The sequence below is a fragment of the Papilio polytes genome, unplaced genomic scaffold (assembly GCF_000836215.1).
Source record: "Papilio polytes unplaced genomic scaffold, Ppol_1.0 DF820711.1, whole genome shotgun sequence".
Lineage (NCBI taxonomy): Eukaryota > Metazoa > Arthropoda > Insecta > Lepidoptera > Papilionidae > Papilio > Papilio polytes.
The window spans coordinates 342,933-357,747 of NW_013528493.1; the positions used below are offsets into that span (position 1 = coordinate 342,933).

A 14,815-nucleotide genomic window follows, 5' to 3' on the forward strand; every position below is an offset into this window, starting at 1 on the left:
CAGCGACCCAAAGTATGTCTTGGCCTCCGACACGAGAGAGCGCCAGCGTCGTCTGTCCTGCGTCGTCGCCTGTTTATTAATTGTTTAATTTCTTTTTACTGTTAATTTTATTTAAAGTATAATTTCAATTGCAGGCACTCGCAATGACAGTCGCATAGAATACTCCAAGTTGCCAGGCCGCCAATTGGAAGGGTTCGACTTCACAATCACCTTCCGTACGTTCGACCAGCACGGCGGCCTTATTTTCTACGCCGAAGCGGATAAGGCTCCTGGCCAGTTCCTTGCGTTGTATATGAGGGATGCAAAGGTATATATTAATAAGTTAGTAAAGCTAGAACTTAAATTCTGAAAACCAACTTGATCGTGTTTAGGGCATATGTAACCTAGGTCAGTGATTGATTAGAGCGTACCACATTGTGATGCTAGATCAGTTCGACAAGAAGATTATGACAGTTTTTGACATTCTCGGGGGGCTCTCAAGAACTTTTTGGAATACAAATAAGATTTTTCTAGACTTTTTTAGTATGTTTACATGGTAACATTTACCCAATCTCTCATTGGTCAGAATATGACGCTGTCAAACCATCAATGTCACGATGACATATTTTCGTTTGTCACAACAGTCTTTACAGGGCGAACTTTATTTTGAAAGTTATTAAACAACGAAACTAAGCTTTTTGTAGGACTAAACCACAAAATTGATTGGTTTTAATTAACTTTGTTTGACTTGACTTTATTCGTATTATAAATTAAGTAAAAACGGCGGTTGTCTCAAAGAAAATTAGTTCGAAACGTTTGTTTACAAAACGGAATTAGTAATCAATTTGTGTTTATTTCAAATTCACTATGAAAATCACAAGAAATAGACAATAATCATACATGGGGACTTACAAGCAGCACAAAATATCGAAAGACGCTATGGGTGAAAGTAAAACGCATAGTTCAACCTATGAATACACAAAGTAAAATATAATTATTTTTTCTAACTTGAGTAATTTTATCCGATTTAATGCTATGTTTATCGCTAAAAATCGTGGAAAAGCTTAATTTATTTTGAAGCACGCCATTTAATGTGTAAATATATTTATTTCTAGCTTCACTTCACATTCAATTGCGGTGGAGAAACTGCTTTTGTACAATCCACACAAATGTATAATGGAACAGAATGGCATACAGTGACTGTAGTCAGAAAGGAAGGTCATGGAAAACTAACAGTTGATTCAGAGCGCATTGGGGAAGCCAGTGTTACATGCATATCACCAGCAATTTTAACACCTCCATTCTATTATGGAGGTCTTGGTAATTTGTCTTCTGGTATCCGCCAGAATCTAATGGTACGCATTTTTTTGTTATTCTCAATAACCATAAAATATGCTTCAAAAGAACACAAGACAGATATATCAACAATTAGTCTTATTATACAGTTATTCATACTGCTAGCTAATGCTATCCAAAGTCCTACCCTGACAACTAAAATGTATTCAATGCAAATTTGATTGTTTACCTTGTTGTTTTTTTTTTAAATAATAAAAGGTGGCAAACAAGCAAGTGGCCAACTGAATCCACTGAAATGGAAAGCAACCGCTGCCCATAAACATCCACAATTGTAGATGCGTTGCCTACCCTTCATTGACGGAGGAGGAGACGCACCTAAAGAAGACAATTCCCCTTCCTATGCGTCTCCTCCACTGTCAAATCCACTTTTCCTCTTAAGAAAAGGCTGTATGTATGTAAATGTAAATGAATTCATTTGTTTTATGCGCAGGACTTCTATCAGCCATTCAAGGGATGCCTAAAGGGACTAATGATGAATGGTCAGTATGTCACTGATGTTATGTATCGTGTCAACTCGTTGCGTTGCACTGACAACATAGAACCTGGAGTTTACTTCGGGCCATCTAATAATGTTCACAGTAACTACTTGAAGGTGAGTAAAAATTAAAATTACATAAATAACATATTTAATTAAAATTTTAATATTTCCTTTAGATTGTTTAAATTTTTATGTTGTTAGTCGTAAAATATGACATTTATATTAAAGAACAAACTAACCTTTTTAAAATTCCAGTTGCTTGAAAACTTCAAAGTTGGCTTTGAGATTTCCATCTCAATGGAAGTGAAGCCACGGAATTCCACGGGATTGCTGCTGAGTGTACATGGCAAGAGAGACTTTATGATCCTAGAGCTATTGGAGAATGAGGTTATTGCCAATGTTGAGAATGGAAAGGGTCCCTTCCATGCCAGTTACAAACTTGGCAACAAGTTTACACTTTGCGATGGAAATTGGCACAAAATTCATGGTAAATATACTTAAAAATCTCATACTACTCATAATTTCCATCCTGCCGTCATGTTCTATTCATATCATATTAATTTAAATGCAAAAGATGTTTTGATAACATCAAGTAAATGTCTTTCATAAATATTGATATCAACAATTTCATTCCAGCTGTCAAATCTCGGCACGTGGTTTCCGTTGGTGTAGACGGACACTTCTCAGACGCTGGTCTAGGTCAGTCTGGATCCACAGACACTAGATCAGCGCTATACATCGGCGGACACGAGCGGCCCATTTCAAAAGTTCGTGGAGTTCGGTCCCGACGTGGCTTCACTGGTTGCATTAGGAACATCGTCATCAGGGAAACACCAGTACAAATACCTCTGACTGCTGCCGGCCGTAATACCCATGTTGGTGTCTGCCCAACTGATTAACTCTTCAAACCATCTCTAAACCTAAATGTATTATTTTTTGCTAGATCACATTAAATTACCAATTAGATTCTTAATACTCTGCATTAAGTGACAAAATACGTTAATGTAACGATCTGAATGTTTAACAGTATAATATATCCAATCTTAAACCTCAACTGTATAAAATTGTATTTTTTTTTCACTCTATTAAAATTATCTATTCTCACATTCTATTCAGTGTTTTATTTACTACGATAAATGACCAAAATCAGATATCAAATGGAAAAGATATCTAAATATAGACGTCATTATTGCTGGCGACGCCATGTGTAGTATTAATGAGATCAATGTATTATTACCGGTTTAATTTTCATAGTCACAAATTATATGATAATAAAATTATCAAAGAAAGAAACGCACAAAATAGAGTTCGATGGCAATCGCAAAACTAAAGAAGACTTAGATAATTCCTATTCAATTTATCAATTGACATCATCAGCCTGTGTCCACTACTGGATCATATACACGCATGTGACGACTTCCATCCACACTAAGTACTCGGTGTTCCTGGTGGGAGGACGCCTCTCGGTTCTACTAAACAGTGGTCTCCATTTTTATAGTCCCCCATTATCTCATTCCATATTTGATTTTCCTATTAAAATTAAAATAATTTTAAATGTATAGAGGTGCTCATTATAAGTGTTAAAGTAGAAGTGACGTATTTAATAACTTTTAAGTTATTTACTTTTGTCTCCATCATCAACATCTGAAATGAGTGCAAAATGTAAACATAAGAAACAAATATTCGTACATGATTATAAATTTACTACAATAAATAAGAAGTAACGATAACGATGTACTTAATTTCGATAAAAAAAAGAAAACTTCCCCAGGCGCCATTTTCTTATCTATATGTACTTCTAATGCGTCATGTGCAATTTAAATTTTTAATACGTTTGAATTAGAAGCTACGAATAACATTAAGAACACGACCAGAGTGTTATGCGATTATCCGACAAGTTACGACCGCCCACATTCTAATAATCCAATCATGTGCAAGTGATTTGTTCGAACTTCACTGGGTCACATTCTCACAGGTATGACCCGTACTTACCTCCAATACATCTCCTGCGACGTGTGTCAACAGCAGTTCGTTATTATAAAAAGTCTGCGCTGTCAAGAGGTAATTATATAGATAATGCATTGTTATTGTCTTAAATAATTAATGTCGGTGTTTACGAGAATGTTGTTTTAACTAAAGGTGTTATATGATTAAGTTTGAAGGCTCAGTACAAATGCGCAGTAAAACAACGTACCTAAAAAAAAATGATTTGTAAAATTAAGGTGTAAGTAATCCTTATGGGTATATTGTTATAGGTTTTTACTAAATGATATATCATTTTTAAATGTGAGCAATGTTAAATAAATTTTTTTTGAACTTACTTTTCTTGACTATTATTTACAGCTTTTAAATAAAACCTACTAATTACAATAACTCAAATAAGATTCAAGTTAAATTATATTCTTATTGTAAAAATAGGTAATGTATGAAGATACATTTGCGACATAATTTCGTGTCTTATTTCTAGTCATTCTTATTTCTAGTCAGCTTGTTTATAGCTCAGGTCATCTTACAGAACTCTATCATACTCGTATACTCGTAGGTATGCAAAACAAACGGCGCAAAACTTTATGCTGATGCAGCTGTCCAGTAGACGTGTAGCTTAGTAATGCGCTCTCTGTTACGTTAGAGCTGCTTATCATTTTAGGTTCTTTTAATTTCATTGTCGTTTTGTTAAATGTAATAAAGGTAAGTGTTAATAATAATACTTACTAGAGTCAATAAAGACATTTAGAATTGTGTCTCGTCCCTCAAATATAATGAGCACTTCAGACGTATAATTTCAATTTTCGTTTTTCAACTGCACATTCATAATGAAATGGAATGAAATAATACAATCTACAAAAACATTCTGCAAAAACTTACTAATCTGTTTGTTCTTTACAGGACTGACTCACAAACATCCGAATAACTTCAGAATCGTGCGCAGTGCGAGCTTGGAAATATGAATTATTCATTACAAAATAACCATGAACTTGAAGAATTCCCACTTTACTCACTCTTTTCCAAACAAACTACGTCCAGAATAGAAGAACATAGTGAAAATCAAATGAATCTGCCTCGAAAATTTATTCAAAACGGAAGCAATCGATCATCAGCGAAATTAGCGCCAATCGGGACAGGTCGCCCGTCTTCAAATCCAAATAGTTCCGGACAAATTTATACAAATATGGACTTAGTCAGAACATACCAATCAATACAACAAATGGAGAATAGACAACGTTTTTTCACAAGATCGACCCTTGCTAGCTCCGGTCAAATTTTTACACCGTTTAATCAAACCCAGAGGGCTTATCTACCTACATCTGAGGCACATCAGCAATATTACCCTGTAGGAATCGTACCTAGCCAACAAAACAACCGTTACGGAAGTACCATATCTAACGTAGATCAAGTTTATAACAAAAATACGACCGCGTGGACACCATTACCAGTAGATGGTCTTCCTAATCTTTTCGTAAGCCTCGAACAGAGTCATTTATACACATGGAACCTTCAGCGCTACGTAAACGGAAAAGCTATTCAAGGTTTTAATAACAATACAAATCAAAATGTTATTATTCCACGACCATTTCCAGAAGGTATGCTAAACATTTCTTTGATCTTATTATTCTGTAGTTCAAGTTTATCCTTCAAAAATATCCTTTATCCTAAAATGTGAAAAAGTGAATTGAGTTAAAATTTCACCTATAAGTAAAGCTTCATTGCTTTGTCGCTCATTGATATTTTTGATCGACTTCCCAAAAGAAAGAGGTACACAATTCGTCCGTGTATTTTTTTATGTATGTTACAGCATTATTACGCCGCTAGTGGACTGATTTTGATTTTTTTTTAATCCGGAAGGTAGTGCTTGCAGGTGTGACCCATTTTTTTGTTTGAATTTTGGGGTCAAAGACTACGACTTAGTTAAATAGTTTAGCTCAAAATGGCGGGACGAAATTTGGGGTCTTTTTTGCTTTCTTTGCTTAAGCAGCATAAACTATAAGACTTACATTAAAATGATGTATGGAAGAATTGTATTCTTTTAAATTTGCTAAATTTAAGTTTAACTTTTTCATTAAAATATCGATCGAAATATCTACCCCACTTCCAACGCTATTTCTCGTGTTTGGTATGAATCCTTATCTAAATAAATTTGTCCATCATCAAGACAATTTAACGTATTTTATAAATGCCCTGGAATTAGATCATTCCAATCAATAGTTTAGGAGATATCATAAAAACAAAATTACGAGTCGCAGAAAAAATTACCAACTTGTGAAAAAGTTTGCTTTCTTGGCTTACATAGCCTAAACTATATAAGACTTACATAAAAATGATATCTTAAGATTGTCGAACAATAACCGTTTCGCAAAAACCGTCAACTAAATGCAATCGACTTCGTTTAAAACGCTTTTATTCTTATTTGGTACTTATGTTCAACCTATTACCAAAAGTATTACTTAATAGTAATCTACGTAATAACAGAAATGTACCGATGTAAGATTCCAAACTTCAAATTACGTTACTCACAGATAAATTACCTTTCTGATGATGGAAGAATTTTTAAAATCGGCCCAGTAGTTTTAAAGTTATTTCATTCAATACTCGTACATACAAAAATACAAATCTTTCCTCTTTGTAATATTAGTATAGATGAATCCTCATCCAAATAAATAGTAGTAATTTTACAATATAGACATAACAGCTGCAATAAGGGAGGTTTACTATTTTCAAGGAATTATTTTCTTACTATTTAGTGTATTGTTTTTTTGAGAATATTTTGTTTTAAGGATATAAAATGTTTCGTGGCAGGTAGAAAAAACAAGTTTAAATTTAATGTGCTTGTTGATTTAAATGTGTACCTCAAGTCCAAATTAAATGCTCCGGATAACGCGACATCACAATAATTTATGTAAGATTTCCTGTTACTGGATTCGCAGTTGTTGTTTTACTAACTTGGTACTTTTGTATAACAGGTGTTAAAAGTCAAGGTTTCTTTATATATAATTGTCGCAAGGGTTTGACATAATTTTATAGATATCTACATATGTTTCTTATAAACAGCAATTAACCCATCCTGTAAGAGCTTTTTAATTTCATGAATTAATAATATGTGGTGTGGTTTTTATTTTAGCATACGGCGCCATTGCAAATTCAACGCAAGCAATAGACGGTTTCTCTAGGAGGGCAATAGATGTTTTGCCAGGGCAAGTTCCACACGGCTATGGTCCTACTCCCAGGCAAGGCTATAGTCAGGTGCCAAGGCAAGACAATGGTACCATGCCAAGGCAAGATTATGTTTCTATGCCAAATCAAGACTATGGTTCCATGCCAAGACAAAACAATGGTCTTGTGCCAAGACAAGATTATGGCTCTGTGCCAAAACAAGACTATGGTTCTATACCAAGGCCAGACTATGGTCCTATGCCAACGCAAGGCAATGGTCCGATGCCAAGGAAGGACTATAGTTCTATGCCTAAACAAGACTATCGTTTTATGCCAAGGCAAGACTATGGTCTTATACCAACGCAACGAAATGGTCCTATGCTAAGGCAAGGTTACGGTTCTATGCCAAAGCAAGACTATGGATATATTCCAAGGCAAGATTATGATTCTATGCCAAAACAAGACTATCGTTTTATGCCAAGGCAAGATTATGGTCCTATGCCAACGCAAGATTATGGTCCCATGACAAGGCAGAACTATGGTCTTATGCCAAGGCATGACTATGGACCTATGCCAACGCAAGATTATGTTCCTATGCCAACGCATGATTATGGTCCTATGCCAAGGCAAGATGGTGGCACAATCAACATTGAAGGCAACAATCATAATGGCAATAAGCAAACGATGCCTACTCAACACCAAATCCTGAATCGCGAGTAAGTTTTCAACAAAATTATTGCAACAATTTCGAATTACTTCTAAAAGTGAGAGTAGTTTCTTTGACACAAAAAGCAATAATAACAATTATGCAGATAATCTTACACCTATCTCTATACAATTGCAGCTGGGCAACTGAAGGCGATGCTGAAACCAAAGATTCGTACAAGAAGAAAAAAAGAACACATATTTTCTACAATAGTAATTATGGACGTCGTCGTACCAACAACAATAAAAGTTAGATGTTAATGGTTCATATACAGGGAGTATATTTCATTTACAATATAATTTTCAACGTTTTAATGTTGATATTTTTATACACCAAATAATGTTGTCAAGGTATTGTTTATATACAGTTTATGTCTATGTTTATTAAACAGTTATTTTTACAAGATGAATTAAAATAGTTAATATTTAAACAGACCGTTTTATACATACTTAAATTTATTATATTTTTACTTTTAATTAGTTGATTTACACCTACAAATAATTTTATACAGTTCTTTTCATTGTTAAATATTGTTCTTCAATTTGCTAAGTTCCTAACGCTACGAGGCTGCTACGAAATATTGTGCTTGTGAGATGTTAATCAAATATAACATATAGTTATAATTAAGATATGCATTTCTTTTGTTTCATATTAAATAAAATAGATTACCTAAGTAAACAAAATCCTATATTTTTTTAAATGAAAAATACAAAAAATAATTTCTTAAGATACCTAGTACTATAAGAAACACTGCATTTGTTATGTATTAGTGAGTATGCTTTAGTTTACTTAACTTTACTTTATGATATTCAGTTATGATTGTATTACGCTCCATTTAGTTGCCCTCAAACGCTTATTTGATAAAACATTTTTATGATAAAATAAATGTTTATACTAATTAAGTATTTTATTTTTATATACATAATTGCCTAATTTAATATACATGAATCGTTGAAATGTGAAATTAATCAATTATAAATATTTTGGTTTTAGCTATTATTTATATTGGTACTTCGTTTTATTGAGGACAGTTGAAATCTAAGCGTAATGTTGGAACATAAATACAGTATGTTGCTTCGATGGTTCATTTTAACGCAGTGTAGATGAGTTGACATTGCCAGGCTAAACAATTGAATAAAAATGTTTTCAGTCAAATATATAAAAAAAAGTTCGTTAAAAGAAACTATTGAGATTTTTACTGTCTTATATTAATGTATTCCTATAATACCATTTTTCAAGTTTTTACTTGAACTTTAACTGAAAAATTCTAAAGACAAAGAAAACTTCAATGCACCATAGACAACATTTTCAGTGAAGTAAGTTTTGAATTTTGCATGTCATCTATCCATAATTTTAGTTTTAAAAGAACAGAATAAATAAAATAATTTGGAGACGCCTAATATTGTAAATATGTAACCAAACATTAAAAAGCGAAATATTTAAAGAAATCTGAAGATAAACTAATTATTGTAAAAATGTTTCAATACTTCTGAAATCTTAAATTGGAGTTTTACAAAAGTTACATGAACATCAATTTGTACTAAAATCTTGAATTACTACTGGCGATACCCAACAACGTGATCGCTTATTCTCTTTGAAGAAACAAAAGGAAGGTCACGTTTTTATAAATGTGTTTAAGCAGTGGAAATCTACACGAAAAACAAACATTACCATAATAAGTTGTGGTTGTGAAATTTATTCCATCAGATACTTATTTTTGCTGTTTTATGTCACCCTTTAAAAATTAATTCCCAATATTGAACAGAATTAGTATTATTACAATAAGACAAAATCCGAAATACTTTTAAAATTCAAATTACAAATACTGTCAGTAACTTTTTGTTAATATGTACAGACCATTGAAAAATATATTTCAGCTTTCAAACTTGCAACATTATTCGCGTTTATCGATTTTTCCACTCGATATAGAAAATCATAAAAAATATACAACTTCATAAACAAAAGAATAACATACAACTAGACTTCTGAGGCTAACTTATAATATTCAATATAATTCAACATAACAAGCATTACAACATATTCATATGAAGCATAACATGTGAAATCGGTCTGCTTAAAAAAAAGGCAGTCCGCCACAAATCAATGCAGCTCCGGACCGGGACGCATGCGCGCCGATTGCAAGGGGTTCTCAAACAGAATCTAGTACTTAGGCGCCCTAAAACGTGACCTGGTCAATACCTGGGAGCAGTTCGGTATTGTCTGTTGAAATTTACAGTCGTTTCAGTCGCTTACATCGGAACGCCCATGTAATTTATTCAGATTTCCCGTTGTTAGTTTATAACAAATGCGGTGCGATATTTCGCAGTGATTCGTGTTAAATTTGTGCAATCGGAAAAGGGACTTAAAAGAGAAAACTGATACAAGCCTTCGCGAGCTGAGAGAATGAGTGGTAAGTTAAATTCGTATTAAGTCCTCAGTATACTATATTTCAACTATTATTTACTAACTCAAACCTAAGAAAACCCAAAATACATATTTTTCTAGAAAATTTCAATAACAATATGTTAGTTTAGTATTCAAGTACAACAAAGAGATACAGTATAGCTAAGTAATTCGGAATACTTTTTTACGATTACTGAGGACTTACTTCGAATATGGGTAAGTATATCTTTTTTTTCAGCACTGTTTGTTTTTTTTTTGTATTTTCAGTATCGACGTATGATTGAAGAAAAAACAAAACAGTATTTTTATGTCTGTAATTCGCTTTAAAATAATATTCAAAGCGTTTTTTGACGAATTTACAACTATGTATGCTGTATATAGGTTGTTGAATAAGATGTACTGGAAACTGGGACGGATCAATACGCATCAGGCTCAGTACGCCGCCGCGGCGCTTGCAACAACAAAGGAAATGTCGGTGCATTTGCACCCTTTACGAAGCTTAAAGGGCAAAGTTCAACTATTTTTTATTTAAAAACATTTCATCATCTTTTATTAAAGTACATTAAATTGCAAGACATACTATGATGAAATTAGCCTTTATCGAAAATTATCTTTGTTTTTATTTTATCGATTTAGGTGCCATCAAATATTAAGTAAGGTTTTTAGATGTAACAACAATCTGGCTGTTATTTGAAGAATAAAAAAAATATCTTAAACTAAAATGCATGGAAGACAGAAGTATGCAATATAAAGGCGGTAAATATGGAAAAAGCGGTAACGCGCAATATGATCACGCGATGCAACACACATAAATAATGCAGGAGCCACAAGTGTGATTGCGACCGTGAAAAGCAAAACATCGTTTTATATAATCATGACTGCTCGTCACATCCTTTGGTAATCCATAAACAAGCTCTACATGAAAAATTGACTCCGCGCTTACCCATAAATATTCTTTGAATTCAAAGTTATTTTTATCTTTCCTATGGACTTAGTTCTTAAAAAAATTTTTACATGCATCGATAAATAAACTGAAAAGTTTGCTTCAGTATCTTAAAATCCGTTCTCACATTCCAAGACTCATCTACGACTTAAATACTTTATCCCTCGCTATGGATTTATAATTAAATTCATTAGAACGTACAAAATAAAAAAACTATCGAAGAGGTCAAAGTTAAACTTTAATATTTTTTTATTATTAACTTAATAATGAATTGGAATGTAAGGCGTATCCTCTGGAAATTTTAATTTTCACACATGCATTAAAATGCAGTCGCATTTAAATAACTTTTTCACATTTAATGAGTTTTGAGGAAGGACGTACGGAATACTATGTACACTGACATATTATGATTGTCGCCATTTTTACTGGAAAACAATATGAAAAATTTACTGCATTCCGATTTGAAGAGTGCCCGTAATGAAATAACTGAGCGATGGAGATTAGAGATGTAATCTGTCGAGGGACGAGAAAGGTCCTTTGTGTAATTGCTGCTCACGGCAATTTTATTCCGTTGTTTTGATTTAAACAAATGATGTATAGAACTTAAACTTAGGAAACTTAAAGATGCAATGACATCTGAATATTTAATGAAGAAATGAAACTCAAACAGACTTAAAGTAAACAACAGACTCAAGATTGATGCGCCAATGGCCTGATATTAGTAGTACTTTACGGACATTCGGTCAGTAGACATGGGTTCGAATCCCAACATTCAAATATTCTCAAGAACCATAACTTAGCCTAGAGTCTAGATCTAGAATCTAGTCAATACGAGACAAGAGACATCTATTGGCGGGATTCAACTGTCGAAAAACCTATACAAAACTATACATATATCTCTCATGATCGATGACGATATGTTTTTATTGTAAGAAATAAAGTTAACACGACTTGTTTACAATTTTGACAATAAATGCGCATTATTAAATAAAATGAATCCCTCCCGAGCCCGACACTGCTATAAAGCAATATTAATAGTTGGTGTACATTTATTGGTTATCGAGCTGCGCACAATCCCCGCTCCCGGCGCGCCAGTTGCATTCACAGAAGAGCACGGCAGAACGTTCGACGCTTTTTCATAATTGGGAGCAAAATATTTATCGACCCTTTCATTGGCTGAAGTATGTTACATAAATAATCATTGTTGTCGTTTAAAGTGTTATTATTTCAAAAAGTGCAAATATATGATACGTTTTGATTCGAAAATACGTGACGGCCCGGTTCCATGTATATTTTTTCTTAAAGTTACATTTTGTTGCAGACCGCGGTAGGATGCATAACGAGCGGCATCGTAGTCGCAGCCACGGCCATAACAGCCGCTGGTCCGGTGCGGCTGCGTCGCTGGACCGCGATCGCAATGGCTCCAACTACCATCGCGTGCGTAGACCGATACCACTGCGCCCCGTCAACCCCAGGAACGGATTACGTGGAGACGTCTTCTACGAGGGCCGGGAGAACTACCACCCGGCTAGGGCTCCTGTGCGTCGTGCAACGTTCTACAACGGTAAGTTTTTATAAAACTTGATGTCATATGAATATATTATGTTTGCGTGCGACAACTGCGCACAAGGGGGTTTAAATGGCAATGTATTAATACGTGCGTAAACAAAACTCACTTTATACGAGTATGTGACCTCCAAACCTTACAGACAACCTTGATCTTAACAAAGATGTTGTTGTTCCATTTTTGTTTTGTCATGTTATCGGTCATATTCTTTTCCATCATTAAACATATTTTTCTCCATTATAGTTTACATACAATGTTTAAAAATAAATAAGTTTGTTTAGTACGTAGGTATCCATAGCTATATAAAGTTTAAGACGTATATTTTTAAGAACCTTGTTTTTTTTTTTTATAGCGAGAACGCATTTCAATATACAAGTACATATTCGTATAAGTACTCTGAGCTCGCACCCACCCGATCAATTGATCTATCCATGTACAACACAAGCTGCGGTTCTCGACGCTTGCGCGTTGCGCTTCCAGGTCCCGGAGCGTCCTGCTTCGACGTCCTAGACCTACTTTTATACCTAGAGCGATTTAATATTCTAGCGCGTGCGTTACAACCTACTTTCAACTGGTCAATAAATTGAAAAAACATGGCGCTGGACTTTGATTTATTTACCATAGTTAAGCTTTTATGATACAACTTTAATATTACTGGAAACGTTTGTTATCTTTGATGACGAATTATTTTCTGAGACGATACTTTGGAAATAATGGACAAACGTATAATAAGGTTAAATTATATTTAACTCGTTTTAGGGCCGCGCGCGTACCTACTTTTTATATTTAAACACGTATTCAACGTATTGTAATTCATACTAATATTATAAATGTAAAAGTTTAGATGGATGGAAGGACGTTTGTATGAATTTGTAGCCTAAACTGCTAAACTGATAGTCCGGAAGAACACATAGGGTACTTGGTTTTGTTTATTTTAAAACCACACGGACGGAGTCACTGGTGAAAGCTAGTAATCTATATCTTCTATCTATACATATAATAAATTTGGAGTATCTGTTTGTAACATCAAAAAAAAATTCCAAATTTCGGGAAGATTATGTATTTGCGTTGCTGAAAACGCATTTAAAAAATTTTTGTTTGTCTATCTGTCTGTCTGTCTGTCCGCAAGCCGCGTTTGTTCCGGGTAATTTCCGAAACGGCTAGACGGATTTCGATCGGACTTTCCCTGGAGGGTAGCTGACATAGACGGTCATATAGACTACATTTTTTTCTAATTCCGCGCTTTCAAAATGGCGATCGGACCGCTATCTCTAGAACGGGTGAACCAATTTGGACAGGTCTTTGAACAGAAGGTAGCTGGTAGAAGGTGGATACACGCGGGAATGTAATAGATGACTTTAAAAAAAAGGCGCTAACGAAGTTTGCAGGCGACAGCTCGTCATAAATAATTTTTAATAACCGCGACTAGAGGTCGTAATAGATCATAGGAATCGTCATTGAGTGTTAAGAAAGAATACATTTAAATTCTGTTGCAATCCTAATCATTCAATTTATATAAGTAATTGTCAATATAATCTATGTTTGTAGTCTTGTAAGTTGGCATTCTGAGTCATATTCCCGGTAACTACCATACCAATGGAACAATAATGCGAGAGAGCTGATTCAGCGTTAGCAGAACCACCTGCTGATAAGTTCGTAACAGTGTCTGATATCATTCAAGCGAATTCGTAAAGCTTACACGACAGAAATGATATATTACAAATCCATCCAAACTTAATCATATTCATTTATGATAACTATTATTTATTATTTAAGCACAGGGTTGAATTCGCTAAACGAAATCAATTGGTCGGTAAAAGTACACAATTACAAAACTCTCATATCCTATACTTGATTATTAAGTGCTTGTTTCTTTATAAATCAAAAAATAATTAATAGAGCTTAGTTAAACAATGCATTTTGATATGAGTTAACATAAATAAAAGTATCTTTTGCAGCTGGAAACTACATGCCTGGGCTGAGAGAGGATGATTTTAATGGTCGCCTTCAAGGACCGCAAGGAAGGCAACGGAGATCAGGAAGTGCACATGGCGCAAGAGGTGCATTTGGAGCCGGAGGTGCTTATGGCGCAAGACCTGCATATGGCAGAGGAGCTGAATATGACGTTGAAGACGCATTTGGCAGAGTACCTCCTCCTCCATACGGCGCAGGAGATGCATTTGCCGCAGGAGTTGCATTTAACACCGGAGATGCATGCTGCGCAGAAGCCGTATG

The 14,815-nt window shown here is 34.3% G+C and overlaps 2 protein-coding genes across 2 annotated transcripts in view; both read left to right on the plus strand.

Moving 5' to 3' along the window:
- LOC106110239 (laminin subunit alpha) overlaps nucleotides 1–2,924 on the plus strand; it is a 28,800-nt gene extending 25,876 nt beyond the window's left edge. Inside the window, exons 58-62 of the mRNA XM_013291983.1 lie at nucleotides 135–307; nucleotides 1,095–1,334; nucleotides 1,766–1,927; nucleotides 2,069–2,300; nucleotides 2,450–2,924. Coding sequence (XP_013147437.1) covers nucleotides 135–307; nucleotides 1,095–1,334; nucleotides 1,766–1,927; nucleotides 2,069–2,300; nucleotides 2,450–2,712 — 1,070 coding nt within the window. The 3' untranslated portion in view covers nucleotides 2,713–2,924. The remainder of the gene's footprint in view (nucleotides 1–134; nucleotides 308–1,094; nucleotides 1,335–1,765; nucleotides 1,928–2,068; nucleotides 2,301–2,449) is intronic.
- Nucleotides 2,925–9,873: 6,949 nt separating this feature from the next.
- LOC106110204 overlaps nucleotides 9,874–14,815 on the plus strand; it is a 6,951-nt gene continuing 2,009 nt past the window's right edge. Inside the window, exons 1-3 of the mRNA XM_013291936.1 lie at nucleotides 9,874–10,077; nucleotides 12,335–12,577; nucleotides 14,539–14,810. Coding sequence (XP_013147390.1) covers nucleotides 10,071–10,077; nucleotides 12,335–12,577; nucleotides 14,539–14,810 — 522 coding nt within the window. The 5' untranslated portion in view covers nucleotides 9,874–10,070. The remainder of the gene's footprint in view (nucleotides 10,078–12,334; nucleotides 12,578–14,538; nucleotides 14,811–14,815) is intronic.